Below are 26,236 nucleotides of genomic sequence, written 5' to 3' on the forward strand. Positions count from 1 at the left end.
GTCCGTCTCGTCTCCGGTCACTCGCCACAGGCTACAGGCCTCTTTACGTGAGACGAGATCCAACCACCTACCGCCCAATCTATCACGCAAATACCCAGACCCTCGCTCCGCAAAGGATTCGTGGAAACCGCGACCAATCTAAAGGGCGGGAGGAGGGGCAGCAGAGGAACAGGGAAGAGCGGTTTCTTTGATTGACGCGAAATATGCCCAATGAGAGCAGAGGACTAGTGACGCTTCCGTCTCAATGGCCAGGACGTTAGCAATGTTAACCAATCCGGCTCAGAAGTGTCTACCTTGTGGGAGGTCCTGGAGGCCGCTTAGGTCGTGAGTGTCTGTTGAACGGCTTGTGGAAGTCGTGCTGCCTTGGGTAGGGCGTTAAAGTCGTTCTTGAGAGGAACGTCTCTGTCCGAAGAGAAAATGAGTTTAGCTCTGAGGTCGGTAATGAGGAGGCCGCAATGCTCTCCACACCCCGCAGCGGGCCCTAGGGCGGGTGTGTGTGGAAGGGAGGTAGTTGGGGCCGAGGCGAGGAAGGGGATGCAGTTTGGGACGAGGGAGAGGAGCCTCGGCCAACCTTCCCGGGCCCAAACCCCTCACCCTGGGGGCCGTGGTGTCTCGCAGGTGATGAGTCCCGTGCATTTCTGCTGAGGTAGTTACGTTTAGCAGTGCGTTGGGCTTTGCACCACCAAAAAGACGGGTTATTTTAGATGCGAGGACGGAGTGAAATATCGCGATGTTTCTTCTCGCGGTGTTTCTGCGAGAAATCAGGCCAAGGAGCATACATCCTTTCATTCAGCTCCGCCTTCCTGGTCCACGGCCCCACCTCAGCTGCTCTAATGCCATCATACTTAACTATAAATTTTGGAAATAACGTAAAACCCCTCCTTGATTTTATCCTGGGGCCCTGTTTGAAGGTATAACCTAAATGACTTTAACTGGTAATCTCTCTCTTAGGTTTTTCAAGTTTTTTGAGTTTCTTTACCTTTAATTCAATTCTAGTCTCTAACCCCCTGTCTGTTGCCCCAGCGCCGTGTAGACGTTTTACCTTAAAAATAAGTAGTTCACCTCTCCAAACAGCTGCCTCGTTCGGCTAAGAGATTCCTTGCGTGGAATCAGTTGTAGGTCTGTGGTGGACTTCGCCGTCCAGAGAAAATGACCCCGGGAATGTCCAAGCTTGTGTGAAGTCAGGTCTCTTGTGAAAGAAAGATTTTCCTCAGCTTTATTTATTATACCTTTTCTGATCACTTTCTAATCATCTTTTGCCTTTGTTGTAGATTTTTAGAGAGCAAAACACGAGCAAATAGATAACGTTTTATTAAAATCAACCAAGCTTTACATTTTGAAGTTTTATGAAATTGTTTCAAAACGGAGTGTTTTTATACAGATGTTGCAGCCCCATTTGAAATTTTGGAACACTAAGATCAGTATCTCTTAAGACATTTCTGGCTTTGTAAATAGAATTTCCTTTAAAAAAAAATACCTGGGGTTTATGAGAAACTAAATCTAAATTTACAAGTGAGATTTACAAAACCATTGACTCTTCACTTTATATTATAGAAAATTAGCACAAATATACTTTTTTGGCATTTAATTTTTATGGTTTAGTCTATATTTAGACTTCAGTATTTTGGTTGATTTGTTAATATCAATGGAAGAAATTATAAATAAAGTGCCAAACTTAGAAATATGTAATCTAAATCACTTTTAACCTACAATGCCAAAAACTTTGTAAGTTGTTAAATTATATGCTTTTTTGGGTAGTAATTTTGATAACTTATAAATGCTATCAAAAGTAAACTAAATATATAGTGATCATCAATTATGAATTTTCCTCTGATTTTTTTTTAACACTATGTTGTAGAGTAATGTGAATAGTTATGTATGAGTGCCTTGGTTTTTTGTTGGGATTTCTGTCATGAAAGTAATGTTTTTTTATTAACAGTTCTTATTTCTTCCACATTAATATCATTGAGAATAAATACAAAGTCAGAAGGAAAGAAAGTTAGGTCCTCATTTCTTTTAATAACCTGTAACACTTTTCAGTTTTGGAAAGTGCAGATTTATAGCAGCTTAGACTATGGAGTGATCAAAGCTTTGACTCATGTAAGGAAAATTCATTTTTCTCCCAAATCTTCCTTTGTAGAAATTTTAAAAAGTATTCATTGGTTAATTTTTTTGTTGTATTTTGGAATCTTATTTTAATCATCTAGATGCATAGGAGAATAGGATTAAAGTAGACTGAATAGACATTTTTTCTTTTCATAGAAATGAGCTTGTAGTAGACAAAACAAAGAGGAAAAAAAGAAGAGAACTCTCTGAAGAACAGAAACAAGAAATTAAAGATGCTTTTGAACTATTTGACACAGACAAAGATGAAGCAATAGATTATCATGAATTAAAGGTAATAGGGTACTTCAAAATGTATATTTTTCTGTTAAAATTATTTGCATTTTTGATAGTTGGTTATAATACATTTCTAAGGTATTTTAACTAAACTGGTTGTGGAAATATGAAACCATTTTAGATGTTCACAGTTAAATGCTATAATAAAATTGAATAATACTCCTAATATCTTTTTACTTTCCTTTCACATTATAAAGTGAATAGTATTTTAAATATAAGAATACATTACTATGGAGGGCCTTATTTTTCATTCACATAATAAAAGTAATTCATATTATAGGATTTAAACAGTTCTTACTGTATTCTTCCCACTGTTGGGGTTTTTTTTTTTTTTTTGGATTTTTTGTTTTTTTTGGTTTTGGTTTTGGTTTTTTTTTTTTGGTGACTCATTCTTTTTTCACATTGTGAGAGTGTTATTTCTCTTTTAATTTGGACATGTTAGTAATACATTCTTCACATACTTTCTCTGGTGCAAACAATGTAAGTGATGTCTGATGTCGACACATGCTAATGGGGGAAAACTGTCAACCCTAGGGCCTAGGATTATTTATAAAGATGCAAGAGTTTGTTTAGGGTAGTACAGATCTCACACTCAGCACAATAAGAAAGGCAACATTTTGGTAGCTCTTTAGCTCTCTTTTTCCACTGTTTTTTTTTTTTTTTTTCAGTTACCCATTTTTGATCTGTTCTTCCTCTGTAATGTCTCTTCCATTTGTTAACCATTGTTATTATCTTGGTTTGGGATCTTATTTCATACCTGCATCTTCCTAAATGGTTTCTCCATTTCTAGTTCACTCTATATACTACCATTAGATTCATCTTTCTAAGATTCTTTCCTCATATTGTTCATTGTTCGTAAACCTTTAGTGGCTCCTCATTGTACATTGCATAAAGTTCAGATTCCTTTGGTTTTTATTGACTGCTCCCCACACTTTTACTACTACCTACTTTTCTCATTTGCTAACTGCTTGTTTCCATCTGAGCTCTTCCTGTTTCAGGTAAGGTAAGCTGCTCTGTTCACTGTCCTCAAGCCTATATATTATGGTATCTGTTTTAAAGCCAGTCATCCTTTTCTCAGTGCTCCTCTACTTTATTTTGTCCATACATCAGAGAACAAATGGAACCTTTCCAAGTAAGACTTCTTTAATCAGTATCATGTCTCTCCTTTCTTGTTAATAGTAACAAGATCTCTTCTTTCTTTAAACTCAGGGGCCTGGACTATTTATACTTAATAACTAATCATGTAGAGTCTCAGGATAACTCTTATTTTAATTCTTTTATCTCTTGTATAAATTTTTAATATTTATGCTATGCCTTTTTTTTCATTTTGGTGGTTAATCGTTTGAGAACAAATAACTTGTTAAGATGATCTGTATAGTAAGTCAGTCCATTGTATAGTGTATTTCATAAACAATTGGTTTGTCCTATTAAAAAAGGATATATAAATGAAAAAATTGCTGTTTAATTTCAGTAGTAGAGAAAAACTATCACTTTGATTTTTTTAGAGACATAAAACATGCAAAAGAATTAAATGTTTTACTAATGTGCTGACATCCCTAAGTTGTAAAAATTTATTTAAGAATTGGAAGTCACTTCTTTCGAAAGAGTGGTTTATAATTTGCTTTTCCCTTTTAATCCAAAAGGTGGCAATGAGAGCTTTGGGGTTTGATGTAAAAAAAGCTGATGTACTGAAGATTCTTAAAGATTATGACAGAGAAGCCACAGGGAAAATCACCTTTGAAGATTTTAATGAAGTTGGTGTGTATTTTAATAAAGGTCTTTGTAATTAGCACTTGTTAGGAAATTATCCGTTAATATTAGTTTTTTTTTAATTCTCTGGAATTTTGTTATTGAACATTGCTGTATAAGGTAGATATTATAATGGGGGTTTGGGGGCACTCTTTTCACTTATTTTAAAGAAAAAAAAATAAGATTTACAGCCTCATTATGGGATTTATCATTTTGGCTTTTGTCCTGAAGATTCTAATCAAGGAATTGTTATGTAGCTTTTTGTGGAAAGATGTCTTCCTAAGTAACCTGTGTTTATATTATGTGATAAAACTAAAAGGGTGATCAAAAAATTATTTTCTTAGAGTAAAACAGAAATTTCGGTATCCTTTTGTTTGGAAAATATTTCCTAAGACCATTCTGGTGTGTGATTTTTGTTGGCAGAGTGGGAGAAGAGAAAACCTGTAGCATTTGGTATCTTTGACTGTAGAGGAAGTGCATGCCTTTAGGTTGACAAAGCTTATGAGGGGCTACATATGTATGACTTGATCTCAGTGAATAAAGTCATCTGTTTAAAGTTGAGGGTCGGGAGAGGATTGTAGTAAAGGAGGCATTTGGCAAACTCAAGCAGGAGAAAACATTTTAGAACAACCAACTAAGCATACTGTGTCGTGAGCTTAATATGATTGAATTTTCATATAGTTGATTATAGTGAATTAGTTATAGCATATATCAGGCTTTTTTAGAATAGAAGATTCTGGAAGGCAAGGACTTTGCTATTATGATTTAAATATATCGCATAGAATATTATACACAGAATGTACATACATTCATAAAGTGCTTTTTTTAATTAAATTTTCTAAAGCAGTAATACCACCTTATATATGTCATGATATAAGCATATCAGAGTTATTTTTAGATATTTAAAAAATTTAGGAACAAATCCAGTTACACACACAAAACCTTTGTGTAAATATTCAGAAAGCAGCAATATAGAAAGCAAAAAGAAAGGGCAGTTTGGAAAAGATAGATTCATATCATTAAATCATTGGTTTTATTTTTTTAATCTGAAAACTCAAAATCAAGGTGAGGAAGAGGGAAATTAAAGATTAAACCTAAAAGAGAAAGCACGACACAGAAGATCCCCACCTTGTAAACTAGGAAATCACTGTTTAGAAAGGCAGCTCACCCCTTTGGGGAGCATATTGTGTTGTTTTCTTCTAATCTGTAGATTTATTTACTTGAGGAGAGGGAGGGAGCCATCTTCATTCTTTTAGTGTTTCAGTATTGAAGCTCTTCTATAGTTTATGATAAGTTGGACTAATCCAAGTTCTTATTTAGATTGTTGATTTATAGAAACGGGTGTTAAGGATATAGTGGCAATGATACTGTTAGGAAAGAGCTACAATTCAGGCACATTTGGTACAATGTAGTGGTTAGCATGGACATTTTGGAACCAGAATGCCTGGGTTCATATCTTGGTTTTGCCACTTACTAGCTGTTTAACTTGGTCATTTTACTTGTCTGTGTCTCATTTGCAGATATAAAATGGGGATAGTTGTACTGTCTTGTGGGTTCTTGGGAGGAATAAATAAGTTAATATATAAAATGCTTACTAGAAGGGGGCCTAGCTATAGAAAGTACTATTAAGTATTTGTTATTATTACTTTAAAAAATTGTCTTTGTTTCACTTTGTTTTAGTGCCTAGTAATGATTGTGTATGCATCACTGGAACATAAAAAGTACAGTTTTCTGATTACTTTTTTTTCATAGTTGCAGGCTATTTTAGGCATTATATCATCCTTAATAATATTACGCAACACATATTTCATCTTAAGTAAATACAATTTTAAAATTGTGATTTTATTAGCAGTTGAAGCCAGAGTCCCATGCCATCTTCACCTTTTCCTGATCCTCCATCTTTTCTATGTTATTAACAGAGCACTTATACTGGGTTCTTTCCATAATAAATGGCCATGACTAAACTTCTGCTCTGACTTTCAAAGATCAAACTTTTGACCAGCTTAGCATACTTCAGCTATCCTCAGTACCAGTAGTCAAAAATGTATTACTGTTTAGAAATCAGTCAAGAACTATGTATTCTCTCCATTTGTTGATTATTTTTCAATAATAACTGAGCACAGATGAATGTATATTTTATACTTTGGAACAAATAACTCCAAACCAGAACATTTGAGTCTTAGTTTTATGTATTATCTATTACTATTGAAGGATATTGTTCTGCAGATATTTCTGGATGAAGTCTAACACTGAACCAGAATTTTCCCAATGTTAGAAAAAAATATTAAAATATATTTAATGTAAGTTAAGAATCTAGACAGCTTGAGGTTAGTGAGTAGTAACAAAGATGTTTTAGGAATTGCTCCTTTAAAGTAAGACCAAGATAAGTCAGATGTTTGTACTCCCTCTTTTATTGGCACAAATGAATTATTCCATTGCCTATTTAGAATAGAATATTCTATTACTGTTTTTGCTTTGCTTATTTAACAAACATTTGCTGAATTTTTTGGCATTAGGTACTTTGCGTTGAGGGAGGGGAATTAAAAGTTACTAAAAGGTTCTTTCAAGGAGCTTACCATTTAAATGTAGGTAATAACAAGCTATAGTGTTCTGTGGTAAATTATAATTTTGTTTGGAGCAGAAGTTGGCAAACTACAGCCCTTAGGCTAAATTCAGCTGTTGCTTCCACACTGCCTCATCTTTTATGCTGCCTTTGTGCTGTCATGGCAGAGGAAGTAGTTTAGTCAGAGACCTTATACCCTCCACAAAGCCAAAAATATTTACTGTCTGGCCTCTAACAAAAACAAAGAGAATTGTCAATTCCTGGTCTAGAGCAATTGAAGAAGACTTTGCAGAGGGGATTTTTAATTTAGACCTTTTGGGATGTGAATTGGATTTCCTCCTAAAGAGAAGATTGTGGGAACGAGTAGAGAAAGACATTGCAGGCAGAGAAAACAGCAACAACAAAGAGTGGTATAGTAGAAGTATAGTATGTTTGGGAAACCAGGTAGTCTCCTGTTGTCGAGGTTAGGGAAATGCAAAGATAGGATTGGGCCAAATACGTAGTCTTGCATCATGTGTAGTGCTTGGACTTCAGTTAGCAGGTGATCATTTTCAGTTTCTGAGGAAGAGAAGATGATATATTTTAGAAAGGTAACTCTATTGAGAGTATTAAAGATGGGTTGGAGGGAAGAGAGACTGCAGACAGGAAAAAAACAGACTTCTATTATGCTGAGGGTGGTGAGAATGAAAAGAGATACATTTAAGAGTAAAAAAGGTAGTGTCCTCAGTACTCTGGGAATTAATCACTGGTTAGGTTTATGGGATTTAAAATGTTTAGACTTCAAATAGGGGAGATATCTGTTAATGGTGCTATTATCTTTTTTGAGGTGGGGCATCAGCAACTATCTTGGTGATAGTAGGAGGAGTTTGGGTTCCAAAATGTTGAGTTTAAAGTAACTTTTTTTTTTTTTAAAGATTTTATTTATTTATTTGAGAGAGAGAGAGAGAGAGAAACAGCATGAGAGAGGAGAGGGTCAGAGGGAGAAGCAGGCTCCCCGCTGAGCCGGGAGCCCATTGTGGGACTCGATCCCAGGACTCTGGGATCATGACCTGAGCTGAAGGCAGTCGCTTAACCAACTGAGCCACCCAGGCGCCCTAAAGTAACTTTTATTTTTGGATAGAAACCCCCAAAAGACAATGAGAAATATGGTTGAAGCTATATTTCTAGCAGTACTTTTAATGATTTTTGATAAACTTTTAATGTGATGTTTTTTAATGTGCTGTGTTCTTAACTGATTTTTATAATGTGTAAGGTCTAACTATTTTGAGGAATTATATTTCTGGTAGTATGATTTTTTGAAAATAGAGTTACATGGACAGAAATTTGTGAATTGAACCCACCTTAACTGTATGTTAGTTGACTTATTTTCATTGGGAAAAAAGTGTATTTCTTATAATTAAATTCTTTGTGGAATAGGAATAGAGCATGAAGGCATGGAGGAGAGTCACCCTAAAGTTACAATGTTTTAGTTGTCCAAAATGATGGGTATTTATAATTCCCAAGAAAAGTTGTATTCTAAGGAAAAGTATTGATAAAAGATTATATATACACATAAGTCTGAAGTAACTAACACAATTAAAGCACTAGTGGGATAAGAATTTATACATCTTGGAGCCCCATCTGTTCCCCACATCACCCTGTTGCTTCTTTAAGTACATTAATACTTTCAGCAAGCTGCTTTTTTGGTTCACCTGTCATGTAAATTATTTAATTGGTGAAGAAAATTTTTTAACACTTTTTTTTTCCTTGTCCTGCTTTTTTGTTGGGACTAAATTCAAAATAAGTTGAGTATGAGCCATAGAGTTAAGCATGGTATTTTATTTTGGTGTTATGGCTGTATATATGCCAACTCCTTTTGATTGAATATTTATGAGCTTTGGTGATTTGCATACTTATAGTAATATACTTCAATTAGTTTTTTTGGGTACAATTAATGGGTAATAGAAAACTACTAAATATGTATGTAGATGTTTTAACATTAGCTTAAATAGGTGCTTATCCTAAAAGCTTACTCAAACCAAACATGATGACATTACAGCACAACAATAATAATTTTTTGTGGGCTTGAATTGTATTTCTCTTTTTGGGTGCATTAAACATTCCAGTACTTTCCATCTACAAACATTTGCGCAAGTTTTTAAGATTCTGTAAACCTCACCAGGACTGAGTTATTTTTAATGGCACAGTGAAAGTCATAAATAATTTTTGTTGTAGTGGTAGACTAGCATGTGGAATTACTTCAGAGATGTTTACTTAGTTATTTTCAGAATTTGATCTAGTAACTTAAAAAAATTTATACCACAGATTTTTACTTTAATTTATGTTATTGTGGCTATTGAATAAAGACCGCAAATATTGAAAATATTGTTTTCTATTGTTATATATTATTACATTTAGCCTATTAAAATATATAATTTATATTGAGGTCTGGTATTTCTCACTTTTAATTTTAGTTGTCTGAGAGTTATTATCTTGCTGAACAAAATGGGCATGACTTTAGAGAGATCTTTCCAGAACTTTTCTTTTTTTGGGGGGGCGAGTATGGAAGCTTTCTTACTGTAATCATGTTCAGTCCTTTTGGTAACTGCTTTTCATATTTTGGAAAACCAAGAGTTTCCTCAAATCATGAAGATATCAGCAGAATTTTCATCTGTCTGACATTGTGTCTTTATCAATGATGGCAGTGCATTTTATTAATTTGTCATGATTTTTGTGTCTTTAAATTAGATTTAACTTGAGGAACAATAATGTTACTATTAAGTTTAGACATCAGACATCTTTTATCTAATTAGTCTTAATTGTTTTGTTGGTATATCATATCTACAACTAAGTTACAAACTCCTAGACTTCTGTGTTTGCTGTCAGTGGAGCATAGTGCAATTCTTGACAATAGTAGACCTTAAATAAATATGGTATATAATCCTTTTTATTTTGCCTCTGTTTGAGATAGTTTTGCATACTCTTATAATGGGATGAATTGTTGATAACAAAGATTAAATTTTAAAATACGGATTTGATTTTTGTAATTTCAGGTTTATCATTTTGGGTTTGGGGGCTCTGATTTGGCAGTATTACGAAACTAAATGTTGAAAGATTCACAACTTTAATTCTCATCTAACACTTGTTGATTTCACAGATGGATGCATTTGTGATTTTTATAAAGTGTTTTTAAAATTTTTTAACTTTCTTTTAACTATAGTGACAGACTGGATATTGGAAAGAGATCCACATGAAGAAATATTAAAGGCATTTAAACTATTTGATGATGATGATTCAGGTAAAATAAGCTTGAGGAATTTGCGACGTGTTGCCAGAGAATTGGGTGAAAACATGAGTGATGAAGAACTTCGGGCTATGATAGAAGAATTTGATAAAGATGGTGATGGAGAAAGTAAGTTTTGAGTAAAACACATATTCTAGGTATTAGCCCTAATGTATGCATACAGTAAATTTTTCTAAAATCAAATGATTTTCAAGACCCATTGCAGACTCTCTCTGTTTGGTATAATTGTTGTTCATCCTGTCATGGGCTTTTTGCATAAACATTTCACATAATTTAATTCAGAATGATGCAGATCTTTTAAAACCAACTATACTGTTTGTAACGTGACGTTCCACACTTCCAAGAAGGTACTTTACTTTTCTTTGAGGATGAAGAATCACCAAAATTTCAGCTACTCAGTAAAATATCAGCTTTTATTGCTTTCTTCCTTAACCTACATGTACTTCTAAACTGTAACTAAGTTCTATTGGTTCTACCCTTTAAATGTTTTGAATCTTTTTTTTATATCTTTTATTTACTGCTGCTGCCCTAGTTCAGGCCCTAATTTCTTTGTAGGAATGTTATCATAGCCTCATTTATTATTTCCTTGAATGCCTGCTGGATACCGTGCCTTGTGTGCTAACTGGTGCTACACAATGAAGAAGGCAGATGTGGTCTCTTTAGCTTCCTAATTGCCCTCTATGCCTATGAGCCTCTACCCTCTAATTTAGTCTGTTGATAATTCTTTTCCTAAAGTATAAGTTTTATGATGTCATTCCCCTCTTCAAATGCTGAATGATTCTTTAATGCCTACAGAGTAAATATCAAAGCTTTCTAAGATATGTTCTGCCCTAACGATCTAGTTTAGGTCTTCCACTTTTCTGTTTTAACCTTCACCTCCCATACATACATACCTTGTCCAAATACACTATCCTGAAAACACTTTTTTATGCTGTGCCTTTTTCATCATGCCATTCCTTAAAGTCCTAGAATGTTCTAATTGCCAGTTTCTGTCTGCTAATATGTTAGTCTTTCTCTCTGGTACAGTTTTTTTTTTTTTTTTAAGATTTTATTTATTTGTGAGAGAATGAGAGCAGAAGCAGGGAGGGGGCAAAGGGAGAGGGAGAGGGAGAAGCAGACTCCCCTGCTGAGCAGGGAGCCTGATGTGGGGCTCAATCCCAGGACCACAGGATCATGACTTGAGCTGAAGGCAGATGCTTATCCAATCGAGCCACCCAGTTGTCCCTCTCTGGTACATTTTAAACTCCCATCTTTTTCTCAGAAGCCTTCCCTAATGGTCTCTGATGAATTATGAGACCTCCATTTAGAGGAACAAAATACTTTGACATTTTTATACAATGCCTTCTGTTAGTTACATACATGTGTATCTCTCCAGTATATTTTAAGTCCGTTAAGAGCAGTGTGGAATCATAGCATGAAAGGCCTAAGGCTTTGGAATCATACAGATCTGGATTCGAATTGAATCTCTACCACTTATGTAGTTGCTGTGTAATCTTGTGCAAGTTTTCAATGTTTTCTGAGTCTTGGTTTCCCATTTATTAAAATGAGAAGGGAGATACCTTCCAGGATGGTTGTAAGTATTAAAGGAAGATATTTGAAGGTGCTTAGCATTAAATGGAAGCTTGTTTTCCTTTCTTTGTATCTTTACTTATCTTTATATTCCCCTGCATTTTCTTGAACATGAGTGCTCTGATGTTTATTGACTTAAAGCGCTAAGCAGGAGTGTGTGTTACAGTAGATATATGTTGATACAGTATCAACTATACATATGTACATAAATGTATACATAATATATATATTACTGGAAATATTGGAAATACTGGTATGCTTTAATAAGGAGGTAAGACAGTAGCAACTAGCTATTAGTTCAGGTTTGTAGATTGTCCTTTAGAATTGTGCATTATTATATTTTCTCATTATATTTATGTAAATATTGAACATTATGAACTTTTTAATACTAGTTCTTTGAAGGGATTTATTTATATTTTAAAACAAAGATGATTAAAACTTGAGGAAATTTAAATGATTTCTTGAGCTCTCACTCTAGTATTTGGATTTAGTATCTACTGCCTTCATATTTTAAAAATTTTTGTGTCTTCCCCAGCTGCTGGCTGTTACCCCAGACTAGCTTTAAAGCAGCTCCGTTCTGTAAGGGTACTATCTTCAATGGCACAGAGAATCTTGATATGTCTATTTTTTAAATCTTTAGTAATGGCTACTACATGTGTCAAAAGATAGTTATTTTCTTTCCTGTCCTAGGCACATGCAAGTTAGATTTTGGTTATTAGCTTCATTTGACACTAGAAGAAAATATCAATTAGGAAGCTGCCTCTTAAATTCAAACTTGATGTAAAACTTTGCCTAGAAAATGTGTCCATTTCTCGCATCCCTTGTTAGTCTGCTCTGTTTGCTGCTTTTTAATCTCAGAGTTCATACCTGTGCTCTATTGCTTGAAGATTTTAGTGCATCCTTAAAACATTTCTTTGGTTCTTAATGCTTGCTTTACTTTAAGTCACCATACAACTGTTGCTTGAACATCCTACTGTCATTTATTCAAATGACTAATTGGGTAAGTAACATTTTTTCTATTTTTTTTAAGTGATGGATTACAAGTAAAATACAGTGATACATAGTCTTTTATTGTTAAGATTTGTCTTTTTTGTTGGGGGGGAAGGGTTTGTTCTTATATTAAATTCATCTAATCTGGTAGTTTCCAATTTGAGATGTGAGTTTCTGGGGGTGGGGGGCCTTCTGAAGTATTGCATGCAGTCTGGGTATATGCATCAAATATTGTCTATAGACCATATGAATAATAGTATTGCACATGCATACATATACTGCTCTTACTTATATCTGTAAATGTTCTTGCAATTGATAAAAATACTTATTATTCAGAATTCATAGTAGCTCTTTGACATTATCTATTTCTCAAACAAGGCATGCTAAGTATGACTCTTACTATGCCAAGTCCAGGAAATTATTGTTGAAAGCCATTTTCATACTCAGAAACAATGAGAACTATAATACATTTAGTCTGGCTTTGGGTACTGCGTTTACTTATATGGGTCTCTGCAGCTGTATGAAAAACTGCCCATTTTTGAGAAAATACAAGTTACATTTTATAATAACTTGTTTATTTGGATTCTTTTGGCTGCAGTTTTGTTTGATATAACCTGTTTTCTTTGTATATGTTAAACTAGTAAAGATCATAATACTTGCTGTCTTTTTTGTGGACTTTAGTAATTCTGCTCTTTATGCATTTTTCACACTTTAATATTTAGGAGCAATGAAAAAAATTTTTTTAAAAGATTTTGTCAGAGAGAGAGAGCACAAGCAGGGGGATCAGAAGGCAGAGGGAGAAGCAGGCTCCCCACTGGCAAGGAGCCTGATGCAGGACTCGATCCCAGGACCCTGGGATCATGACCTGAGCCAAAGGCAGTCGCCCAACCGACTGAGCCACCCAGGCATCCCTGAAAAAAAAAGTTTTTTAATTGTGTATATAGAATAATAAATATGGTAAAGGAGGAGTTAAAGAAAAAAGATATAATGCAAAATATAACTAGAGCTGTGGTAATGATATCAAAAGAATCCCTTCCCCATTATTGCTCCCAAGATATATACAACACAGTAAATCTTTTTAGAAAAATAAAAGCAACATTTAAAAACCCAAAGTGTAAATAAAATCTTTAAAAAAGGTGGAGGGGCGCCTGGGGGCGCTCAGTCAGTTAAGCATCTGCCTTTAGCTCAGGTCATGATCCCGGGGTCCTGGGATTGAGCCCTGCATCGGGCTCCCTGGGAGTCTGCTGCTCCCTCTCCGTCTGCCCCCAACCACCTGTGTGTGCCCAGACGCGCGCGCTCTCTCTCTCTAGCAAATAAAGCTTTAAAAAAAAAAAAAAAACCCAAAGGGGAACATCTTTAAATAATGATGAGTATTAACACTTATTTAGTAGTTATAGTAGTTAATATGTTAGATTCTGTGCTTAGCATGTTACATTGTGTATTATGTTATTTAATTTTTCATAATAGCTTTTATGAAGTAAAACAGTATTATCTCTATTAATGCACAGAATAGATGCATTTATATAAGTGAGGAAACTAAAGCTCAGAGATTAATAACCTGTCCCTACTTTTATCCCACTGTATTGCCTTTTAGGCTAGAAAGTAAAATATTAATTAGGTTTCTATGTTTATGGAGTTTTAAAAATTACATGCTATTATAATATAAAATATTCAATACTCAGTATTCAATAAAATAGTCAACTGTCTCTTCAGATGCTAAAATTTGTTTTCCCCCCCACCAAAGCCAGATGGTCTCTAAGGTACTTAATCTACCTAATTTCTCTACATTCTTATTTTTTCCCTTAATTTTATTTATTTATTTGAGAGAATGTGAGCCATGAGTGGTAGGGAGGGGCAGAGGGAGAGGGAGAGGGAGAAGCAGACTCCCCCTGAGCAGGGAGCCTCACTCGGGACTTAATCCCAGGACCCTGAGATATGACCTGAGCCGAAGGCAGATGCTTAACCGACTGAGCGACCCACGCGCCTCAATTTCTCTAAATTCTTATTTAAAAGACATGTAATAAAATTTACCCTATGAAATGATTGATTTATGAAAATTTTGTTTAAAAAGGCAGTGTAGAGGAGAATGAAATGTTGTATTTCTTTGATTCAATAAATATTTTATCAGATGCTTATTTAAAGGTAGGCATTGTGCTACATTTATTAGATATAGGAACTTGATATTGATAGAGAAGGAAATGTACAAAGGCATCAGATTTTCTTAATTTTCTGAAAGGCTCACTGGTACTAGAGGAGCTAATTTACTTTCCTTAGCCACTTTCTTCCCTTTAGCTTTCCACTTTTTTGGATTTAAGTATTCTGTTTTTAGGCTATGGAAATTATGGAGTAGTTTAAAATATATTTAAATACTATAATACTTTAAAGTGTTCATATGTAAATATAACAAAAATTAACTCTTGTGGTTTTAAAAACTATATATGAAACTTAATTTTGAAATTTGAGTGTTGAAATTTTACAGATTGAGAGAAAAAAGTTCTAGGTCTTTAAGGAACAAATCATACAAATCATATTTTACAGATTTCGAGTAATTTAATCATAGCTCTGTTATGCTATTAAAATAATTTATAGTCAAATTATTCTAAGGTTGCTTTCATTATGTTTTTTTTTTTTTTAAAGATTTTATTTATTTATTTGACAGACAGAATAGCGAGAGCAGGAACACAAGCAGGGGGAGTGGGAGAGGGAGAAGCAGGCTTCCCGCCGAGCAGGGAGCCCGATGTGGGGCTCGATCCCAGGACCCTGGGATCATGACCTGAGCCGAAGGCAGACGCTTAACGACTGAGCCACCCAGGCGCCCCATTATGTTGTTTTTCTTAAAAACATACTCTTATTTCTTGTTTTGGTCTAGACACCTCAGTCTAGATTGATTGAGTCAGAGGTTCTTAAATTTAAGTGTATAATGATGAAATTGTTTAGACTTACGTATTTTTTCTTTTTTAAGCTGGGAGAGAGAGGGGTCATAGCTCTCATAACATGTTGAAACATGTTTTTAAGTGCAAGAATTAAAGATCACTACTACAATTTGTAGTATTTCAAGTAATACAGGCTATATATTCTGTTCTACACTGTGATAGTGTCTTGTAGATGTTTAATATTGAAATGTGTGGATTCATGGTTCATTATCAGCTCTGGACATCTCATTCTTCTTAACTCCTTAGAGCTTATTTTCACACTTTTTTTTTGAAACTATATTGCTGATGGTCTCCTACCTTAACTTTCATTCCACCTCTTGTTAAACCAAATCCTATGTTTTTATTTTAAAGCCCAAGTCAAGATTTATTCTTACCTAAATTTTTCTCAGAAGTAAGGATTTTTCCCATTAAGATGGAATGTTTTTCAACACAGATAGGTGGTTTTATTTTAATAATAGATAATTTTTTGTGTTATACAGCAATTATTCTCTGTTTCATTTATGAAACATGACTTACATAATTTATTGAAACATTTTCTGTTTCAGTATACTTTTTTCATTCCTGATGTACATATTCTATCTTAGTGTTTTTTAATTGGTTAATTTTTGTCTAACTTTTCATTATGAATCTTCTCATAGAGGAGAAATGTTAGTTTAGTACAATGAACACCTTTATACCTTCTACCTAGATTCAGTAATTAACATTTTACTTTTTGCTTTGTCTATAGTGTATATTTTTATTCTGGATCATTTGAAAAATATATCATGAACTTGACTTCCCTAACATCTTAGTATGCATCTGCTAAGAATAAGGATATTATCTTTCATAATTGTGATACTACTGTCAATGCTAAGAAAACTAAAACTAATTTTATAATATGACCTAATATCTTCACTTAAGTTTCAAGATACTATAGAATAGGAACCCTGGTGTCTGTTTATTACCAGGTAGAAGCAATCTAAAAGATCATATCATAGTTCAGTATTTTCAGATGAAGAAATTGAGACACAGAACTGTTCTGTACCAGAATGATGACTGGAATCCAGGTCTCTTTTTTCCTCATTACAGTGTTCTTGTTTTCATTATCAAAATGATCATTCATAACTTGTGCTTTGTTAAGTTATGTATTGAGTTTTGGAGCCCATGAAGTGACCTGTTTTACAAAGAGGAAGCATTTTTTTCTGAACATTTCTATTGATAATTTGTGTGTATTTGTGTGTATTGATTTTAAAAATTATATTTAATAAGATTATTACCTATTTATTTTTAGGTTGCTTTCTTAAAAATTGTATTTTATAAACTGGAAGTTCTTACTGAATTTTATTTATGGTTTTGGTGAACTAACAATTTGTCTTTATGAGTAATTCTTTCTACATTTACATCTCTATATATTAACTGCTGTATTACCTTGCTAATTAAGATTAAATTTGTATCTTTTAAAATTATTATTTCTCTTGATATTTTTGAGGTCTAGTAACCTGGTTTCAACTTTTTGTTTTTGTTTTTTTTTAGTAGGCTTTTAAATATATAAAAGTTCAAAAAACAACAATTTGACTTTTTGAAGAATTCTAGCGTATTTTCCTTTAGAATCCTAATGTATATTCATGATAGATTTAATAAGCTTATTTATAAAGGAAGGGTTTACCAAATGAACTAGTAGAATAAAGATTATAAAGAGGATTTAACCATTTAAGAAATTAAAAATGTCAAGCTTTAAAACTGTTTGTGGGGGCGCCTGGGTGGCTCAGTCAGCTGGGCGTCTGCCTTCAGCTCAGGTCACGATCCCAGGGTCCTGGGATCAAGCCCCACGTCAGGCTCCCTGCTCAGTGGGGGGCCTGCTTCTCCCTCTTCCTCTGCCCACCCCGGCTTGTGCTCTCTCTCTCTGTCTCAATAATAAATAAATTCTTTAAAAAAATAAAAATTAAAAAAAGAAAACTATTTGTGTAAGTGTATATAAATATTACGATTATGATGGATTTTTGTGGAACTTAATGTCTTTCCAGTAATTAATATTCTAGAATACTAATTTATGTTGTTTATCACATGCTATGTATTTTTGTATTCATGAGGTTCTACTTAATAAACGTGATCAACTTCCTGTCAAAAAAGTAAAAGAAAAACACTATGTCTTGGTTTATTAATGATTTTGTATAATATAAAATTTAAAGATACTTAGTATAAAATACTAGTATTGTTCTGTGAAAAAATTTATATTTCTGACTTACATTTTCTTTCTTACCACAGTAAATCAAGAGGAGTTCATTGCTATTATGACTGGTGACATTTAAAGAATTACAAGGATAAACACTAAGAATGTTGCAGTTATCATCTTATACTCTATTTTTGTGCCTGGAGCCATGTTAAAAAAAAAAACAAAAAACTTAGTTCTTTTTTTCCAAAAGGACCAAAAATAAGTATCTTATGTATTCATATTTTACTACTGTCAAGTTTCTTTGTATAAATAGTATTGTTAGCACTCTAATAGTTTAGCTTTGTATTTATAATACAGCTTTTATATATATATATAAAGTTTAAAAAATTAAATCATGTGGTACACATTCTCTGAAAGTTTTTTATTCGGCATCAGTAGTCACTTTTGTTTTGATGCACATGTTATATAGATATGCACATGTCATTAATAAAATGTTTATTTTAGTAGTATTTTAAAGTATGGTAAATTTTCTGTTTTATAATTCCAAGTATCTGTAAATACTCAATGGTATTTTTCTTAAATCTTTTCTTTTTATACTACTAGTTTCAGAAACAAAAATTGAAATACAAATAGCAATAGAATAGCACATTTTTCCCTTACAAGTTTGACATTTTATGTTTCAGTACAAGATAATGACTCAATGCAGGCGTAATTCCTTTTTTAGGAGTCATGTCTTTCAGTTTGGAAGGAAAAAGTGTTGTGCATATAGACCCATTTATTCTCATGTATTATGTTCTATAGCATTTCTGGTGTCTTAACGTAAGTTATGACAGTTAAATTTGGATATTTCCCTCTTAAACTAATTGAGTACAGTTTGAATCATCTGATTTCTTGACAAAGTTAAAGATTTAAATTTTGGAATTTTGATCTGTTAAGATAATTATCACTCAATTAAACGTCACAATGATGAAAATAGAAAACTAAGCCACAGAAATCATTTAAGATTGTTTTACCTATATAAAGGAACATTCTGTGATTCGCTAAGAAACAGTAGAGACTGACTTTCCAGGTATTTGGTGGGCTCTTCTGCCTTATAGCAATGTATGTTAGTGGGGAGACAAGTGGTTTTGTGAGATAGATTATAGAGAATTGGTACCTATGCTGATCCTTCACCAATAATCTGGTTCCTAGTGGTATGGGCTCTCTGGAAGAAATTTGTCTATTTCAGTGATCTTTCTTTAGATTTCTTGTTTTAAATTTAAAGTACAGTAATAATTTGAGGCACTTGAAATGTGAGCTTCTAGAGTATCACATAAAGAGTTACTAGCAATTTAACAAACAAATCAGTAGGGAATAATATAACAGTGGTGGCATTTCAAATAGTTAACTAGAAAGTAAGTTAATTGCTCATCATACTAAAATTTAATTTTTTTAAATTTTATTTTATTGTGTTAATCTAAAATTTAATTTTGAATATGAAATCAGTGCTCACAGGAATAGTAATATCCAGGTCAACAAATATTCTTTGAAATTAAAAAATTTTTTTCACCCTTACTGATGAATTGCTATGTCTTGATCACAAAATATGTTGATTTCCAGGAAATTAAAGAGTAAAGTGAAGAATAAAACAGATAAAAATAAATTTAGGCTTGCTCGTCTTCTACCACTTTATTGGAATAAATAATCCAAGCTACTTTTGTCACTTAACAGTGATAACTTCTTTTTATTCTTAATATAAATACTTACTCTTCGGGATACCAGCAATTTTGTTTCTTCTCTTCTACTGTGGGCTGAGGGAAGAGTGCTCAACTCATTTCTTCATATTTATGGAAGCTTTTGCCTTCAGAAGGGTATGAATAATTTTTTTCAGTGTTAATAATCAGTATCTGTAGAGTTGAAAAGTCAATAAAATAGCTAGTAGAGGTGGCATTAAGAAAAGAGCGAATGCTTTAACAGAAGGAAGTGGAGGTGGGTATCAGTTTTATTTATCATTAGAGTCATATTTCATGCAATGGCATTTCATGATCTAAGAAAAATATTTTTTTGCTAAAATTGCCTAGTTTATTGCTGTTCTGGTGTCCTGGTAAGCTTTGATAGTTTGGGATTTGTCAGCTAAGATCTTTTCCTTTGTTACAAGTCAACAAAGCCTACTCTCTAAAGAACCTATGTGCCTATTATGGAAGACTTTCAAATTTAGTTGATGTGCCCATGTTAATGGCCTTACATCAGCAAACATCATAAATAGATTATCCAGTTGAGTGGCAAATGGCCTCAACTTCATAAGCCATCTCTCTGATGCTAGTCCCTGGAAGTAAATTTTCTTGGGGATTTACTAGTGATGTGTTCTTGACAAAGATTATTTATAGTGTTCTGAACACCATTGTGAAGAAGGCAAAATAATTTTTTAAATCACTTTAAATAAATTTAAATTGAATAAGTAAGACATAAAGATCTTATATAAAATAAAGGCCAAAACATTTTTTTTAACCCCTATCCTGTTGCCACCCCTCTCTGAGTAATATCAATGTCAGATTTCAGACAGGAGGAGGAATACAGCTAGATGTTTTAATAGGTTAATCTGATACTGGAGAACAAAAAATTCAGAAAGGGAACACTGAGATAGTTAACTATAGGAAGCAAGTAACACACCTAGAGCTGAGGGAACAGAAGATAGAGGTTACCAGAAATTAAAAGCTTTGAAGAAAGGTCCTTTAGAGCAGGGACTTGGGGACATTTGAGGAGAGGGTCCTGCTAGCTAGTATTGGTGGAGAATGATAAGCTGGAGACTGGAACCAAGTGCTGCCTGTGGAATGAAGAATTTTTGCCCTGGGGAAGTTGACCAGAACAATAAGCAAACAGGAAATAGCAAGATTCCTCTTCTGTCTTTCTGTTTCACTTTTCTAGTCCTCCCATTAGTGGAGCCTAACAAAAATTCAGCTAACAAAGGAGAACTGTAGTTTACACAGTTCTAACCCCCATATTATGCAGTTGAGTATAGACTAGTGGTTAAGAGCTATGGGAAAAAAGATAGCTTAATAACCAGCACAGTTGGCCATATATCATTGGAACAGATATGGAAGAGTGTAGGGGGTTGGAGGAGACTATTATTAATGTTGGGATAACAGGTGTTCAGAACTGTCCTAGGCAAAGTAGGAGATACGGTTACCTGATCTCTGAGAACAGTTACCATTGTTATTTTAAAGAAGATTATTTCTACCTGTTTTTCCTTTGCACTTAGATGAAGTATAAAGATTTTTTTTCACATAACTATTGTATGCTGTGTAGCTAAGCTTTATAAAGGAAATGTCTTTTTAAAAATTTAGTAACATTAAGTGCTGCTGTGTTCCAGGTGCACACATAGGTATATACATATATTATAAATTTTAATCTTTTTTTTAAAATGTTTTATTTATTTATTCATGAGAGTCAGAGAGAGAGAGAGAGAGGCAGAGGGAGAAGCAGGCTCCCTGCCTAGCAGGGAGCCCCATGCGGGACTCGATCCCAGGACCCTAGGATCATGACCTGAGCCGAAGGCAGACGCTTAACCATCTGAGCCACCCAGGCACTCCTATAAATTTTAATCTTAATAACCTTCTGGAGTGGATACTGTTGGATTGACTTTTTTTTTTTACACACAAGAAAACCAAAAGCTTAGAGGGTTTAGGTTACTTGTTCTAGTTAACAGGAATTGGAATTGGCATTTGATCCTAAGCTTTCTGACTCCAGAGCCTACTCATAACCACTACATTATACTGTCTCCTTACAGTGACTTTTATAGACTATCTCAAGGTGTAAAGGATCAGACCTTTGAAAGATAGAATCTGGAATTCAGAAGCTCAGCAGCAAAAGCATTGATTAAACATTTATGCTTAATCTAGCATGGCATTCATGTGTTATTCCACGTGAGTTAGTGTTTGGTGCCAGACCTCTGGAAGCTAATAATCTTAGTCTATAGTTATGGGGGCAGCACATTGAAAAAACTAGATGTTTGGGGAAGAAATATATTAAATGAAAATACAATATCAAGCAAATACTGAGAAAGTACATGTTGAGTAGTGAAGACTCAAAAGATTGTTATTTTGAGAGTAAAATTTAGGAAAACCTTTTTTTCCGATTTACCCTTGTGGAGAATTTTTTTTTTTTTTTTTTTTTTTTTTTTTGCGGGGGTGGGGATTGCTTCAATGAAGAGAAAACTTAAATTCTTAGTAGGAAATGGAAGGAAGCTTGGGTTTAGGAGTATGGTAAGAGGATGTGTGGGAGGGTCTTTGAGGCATTAAACTGGAGAGGAGGAGGGTTTATGGATCTGGAACCGATATAAAGCAAAGCTCTTCTAGGTCTTTGTGGAAGTGTATTGACTAGAGAAGGTGTCAGTAAATGTTATTTTCATAGTAGAATGATGAAATGTTCAGGATTTGGGTTGCAAGCAGGTATTCTTGGAATGAAATATGGCAGTCATCTGGATGACAGTTTAGTTAGGTCTTGGAGATCTTGGATAATTAAGCATTCTAGGTTCGCCCATATTCAGTTGAAATAGGTAATTTGTTTACATTTGCTAATTCTGTGTTCAGTCATCTGTCGTCCTGTATGTAGTTAAAGCATTCATTGAAAGCTTCCTCCAAGACTGAAATATAGAACTAGTTAAGTTTATATATATGAAACTGAATATAAAACTAGTGAAATCAGGTCTTTGGTTTATCTGAGATAATGTATTTATTTTAGAGTTACCTCTCTGAGGTGTACTCTAAATATTAAGTGAATTATTAATATCTAATTGCCTACAAAAATCCAAATTATCCTTACTTCAGAACTCTGGAAACCTGGATGTCTTGTGCTAATCTGAGAATATGTAGGATATTTTTTCATTATATGATAATTTTAGGAAGATTACTGACATTTTATAGAATCAAAGATCAGCAGGGTTACTTCCATTTTATACTTAATTAAAAATATTTTCAAGTGGGTTTTTATTCTGTAATGAAAGAAATAAGGATACTTAATGGAATCCCTGGAGTCCGACATTTCTACTTTTAATATGCTTGTAACATTTGTCCAACACACCACTGTGTTCTCTGAAAAGAGCGATCATTTTCACCGTATGGCATTACGATAGACCGTATATCCCCAAGGTCTTCCAAAAGGTCCATGTAAGCCTGACAGCTAGAAAACGTGTACTGTTGTAGAACATAAATTCTGGCAACTTACTGATGCAGGCCTACCCCTGATGGATGGCTCTTTAGAATAAAAATCACTCAACATACTCAGCTAAATGCTAAGTGATAAAAATATTTCCAAATCATATTTCCTATCATTGAGGACCTCCTTAAATTTAACAGCAGGTTAAAGATTTGGGGTTGGCCTACTGAGGAGCAATCTTTCATTAGAAAATATGCCTTTGCTTGTCTTGAAAGTTCATGCATTTAAAGTCCCTGCCAAGCAGGTAGACTTAACCATACTTTAAGCAAGATCTACATTTACCTTTTTCATTTTCCATTAAGATAAAAATGTTCAATTAAATCTGAAATAGCTGGCCCCAAACTGAACTTTCCAGGAGGCCTTTTCTATACCGGTCTTGCTGAGAGATAATTTTTGTTAATCTAAGTCCTAAGGGATGATGGGACATTATTCAACATTAGCAATAAAAACAAAATAACTCCCTCAAAGGAAAAACAAGATTTGGGTTCTAAAATTTTTCTTTATGAAAGAAAACTTCAAAGAAAACAACCAAATTGGTTGGTTTCACTGCTATCACAAAGATTAAAAGATAAAAACTAGGAAAGATGTAAAGAAATTAGAAAATTTAGGGGCGCCTGGGTGGCTCAGTCATTAAGCGTCTGCCTTCGGCTCAGGTCATGATCCCGGGGTCCTGGGATCAAGCCCCCACATCGGGCTCCCTGCTCAGCGGGAAGCCTGCTTCTCCCACTCCCCCTGTTTGTGTTCCCTCTCTCGCTGTCTCTCTCTCTGTCAAATAAAATCTTAAAAAAAAAAAATTAGAAAATTTAATATCCTATTTATTTGGTTTTGGGAAAAAATAGATTATACATGTGAAAATGTTTTTTGAATTGCAAAATTAAAATATAAATTGTTATAATCAGGCTTGTCCTATATTTGGAATTACTGGTCTGTTGGCCCAAGTGACGTATAGTTCTGTAATCTTACCCTGGAAATTCTGTAATCTGCAAGTCCTCTCAGGGACTCTTGGGTATACCCAGACCCAAGTAGCTAGGATATGCTTGGGAGTAAATTCTAAACCCACATTAGTTTCTGGAGTATTCATAAGCAGATAAGCAAGCCAAGTCTGTTTGAAGGAAATACATGCTTAGAGAACCTGGGGTATCTCAAAGTGGAGAATTAGATAAGTCATATACTGTTAACATTGGGTCAAAATAATACTTAGCTATTTCCATTTGGTCAAAGTAAGCTTAAAAATCATTTATATTTCTACTAAGTTATTACAGTCAAAAGATTTTTTTTAATTATCTTAAAACTAATCTTGATTTTTATCAGCTATTAGGGTCTTCACTTCTAAAAGCTAATTTATGTGAAAAAGAGACAGAAAAGGCAAATCTTTTCTGAAGAGTTCTTTGTTTATATTATTCAAAATTTGTATCTCATCTTTTTCCAAAGAAGGATCTATAGCAAACTTCCTTAGACAAATACAGTAAGGTTATTAAGTTAGAAACTGTAGATCACAAGCCAGATGGAAGGAAGAAGAGACAAAGTAGAGTCAACTTCAGTTATTTGGGGTTAATTTGAACCCTGAAATTAACTGGCTAATACATAGCAGAGACCTTGGACAAGACTTATATTTCCATCACAAGCTGCCCTTACCACTTATGCTCTCCCCTTCTTCCCTTGTCTCCCTGGGATTAGAGAAGTGCTGAGTTAACTGAGAAGTATCTCTCATTGAAGTGGGGGTCAAAACCTATGGCAGCCCCTCCTCATTCTTCAGCCCCTTCTAACCCCCCCACCATAGGGAAGGGGAAATGCTAGTCCCTTGCTATGCTTTGGTGGTGTTAATCTAGTTAAACTGTTCCTACATAATCAAGAAACCTGTCTCAGGAATCCAGACTGAGGTTAAAGATGAGTGAGGGCTGAAAGGTAAAAGAGCTTGACTTAGAATATGACTTAATGGCATCGATGTAGAAGTTTCTGAAATGCCAGTTCACATACTCATTATTTGCCTAATGACATACTCCATATTCTGTTTTCTAAAGAAAACCTAGAAACATGAAATTAAAGGAAACTAGAATTGCTATATTGTGTGACCTTGTATTTTAAAAACGTGGCTTAGGATTCTAATGAATTAAGCATAGGGGAATACACTACATCAAAATCTGCTTAGTGGTTCCTAGGCCTCAAGGAAGCCAGAAATGTAGGGGTGCTGTGGGAGAACTGGGCAGAAGTCGGAATGTTGAGTGGCAGGGAGACACTGATGGCAAAGACTACTGATTAGTTATCAGTTTGTGTGTTCAAGTGATTTATAGATCTACAGTCTGATCTTGGATGTTCTGGGGTCTCCAGGACCTTTAGGGTGTGGGGAACAGCTAAAGAAATTATCCTCTAAATTTCAGTTTTTGCCCTGTTACTGACTCTGCTTGACCTCAGTTTTCAAAAGGGCACAGAATGAAATCGGAGTTCCATACTGTTCTAAGGTGATTGTGGGTGGCATCTACCGATGGAATTGAATGGGAACACTTCTAGTTTCGCTTCAAGACCTGTTTCGTTCCTGCGTCTGATTGTGCTTTAGAGCCTAAGGACCCATTTGCCTTGTATGCATTAATAGATACAGGCCAATAAGAGGAATCATTAACTAGATTTGTGTAATCTATGAGTCTAATTTTTTAAAAAGATTTATTTATTCATTTTAGAGAGAGAGTGCAAGTGGCGGGGAGAGGGAGAGAATCCCAAGCAGACTCCCCACTGAGGGCGAGCCCCCACATTGGGCTCAATTTCATGACCCTGAGGTCAAGACCTGAGCGGAAACCAAGAGTCAGATGCTTAACCGACTGAGCCACCCAGGCGCTCCTCTATGAATCTAATTTTTTAAAACATTATTGTGTTGCATATTCAGTTTTGTTAATCTATTAACTAAATCTTTGTTTTGAGGGTGTTCTCTTTCAGGGGAGGGGTTTTGATTCTGGTAATTATGAATGTATTAACAGATTTACATGTAGAACAGATAACAGTCAAACCGGAGGCCCTCTAACCTCCATCTTTAATCAGCCAATTCTTCTCTTAAACCTTTCCCTATGCATTTTTTTTCAAGGAAAAATGTACTTAATCTGTTCAAATTATGATAGTGATTTGGAGAGAAAAATAGGACAAAATACATTTTCAACCTCCACCAGGGGGACCTATTGCTGCAACTAAAAAATTAAATCTGAGGAAGAACATGCATTTCACATGCCAGTTACATGACAGTAATTTTTATTTTTTTAGAAGTATACATACATTTGAAAAAATGCTATTCTACATAATGGTATTTCACATGTTATAATTTTTTTACATTATATATAAAAATTAAAATATAAAAACAGATACAAGACATGAGGTTTTTTTTGTTAACCTTTTTTTAGTAGACTGACTATAAAATGAAA

General features: G+C 34.2%; 2 protein-coding genes across 3 annotated transcripts in view; one reads left to right on the forward strand and one right to left on the reverse strand.

Moving 5' to 3' along the window:
- The window catches only part of POLR3G (RNA polymerase III subunit G), a 97,041-nt gene extending 96,647 nt beyond the window's left edge, over nt 1–394 (reverse strand). For both annotated transcript variants that reach the window (XM_036070781.2, XM_036070777.2), the window contains exon 1: nt 294–394. The gene's annotated coding sequence lies outside the window, so the exon portion shown is untranslated. The remainder of the gene's footprint in view (nt 1–293) is intronic.
- On the forward strand, nt 296–18,034 carry CETN3 (centrin 3). The gene is made up of 5 exons (XM_036070784.2): nt 296–434; nt 2,263–2,398; nt 4,044–4,158; nt 9,912–10,103; nt 17,732–18,034. The coding sequence occupies exons 1-5, from the start codon at nt 418–420 to the stop codon at nt 17,773–17,775; spliced, it is 504 nt and encodes a 167-aa protein (XP_035926677.2). The 5' UTR covers nt 296–417; the 3' UTR covers nt 17,776–18,034.
- Nucleotides 18,035–26,236: the final 8,202 nt, after the last annotated feature.

The sequence above is a fragment of the Halichoerus grypus genome, chromosome 2 (assembly GCF_964656455.1).
Source record: "Halichoerus grypus chromosome 2, mHalGry1.hap1.1, whole genome shotgun sequence".
Lineage (NCBI taxonomy): Eukaryota > Metazoa > Chordata > Mammalia > Carnivora > Phocidae > Halichoerus > Halichoerus grypus.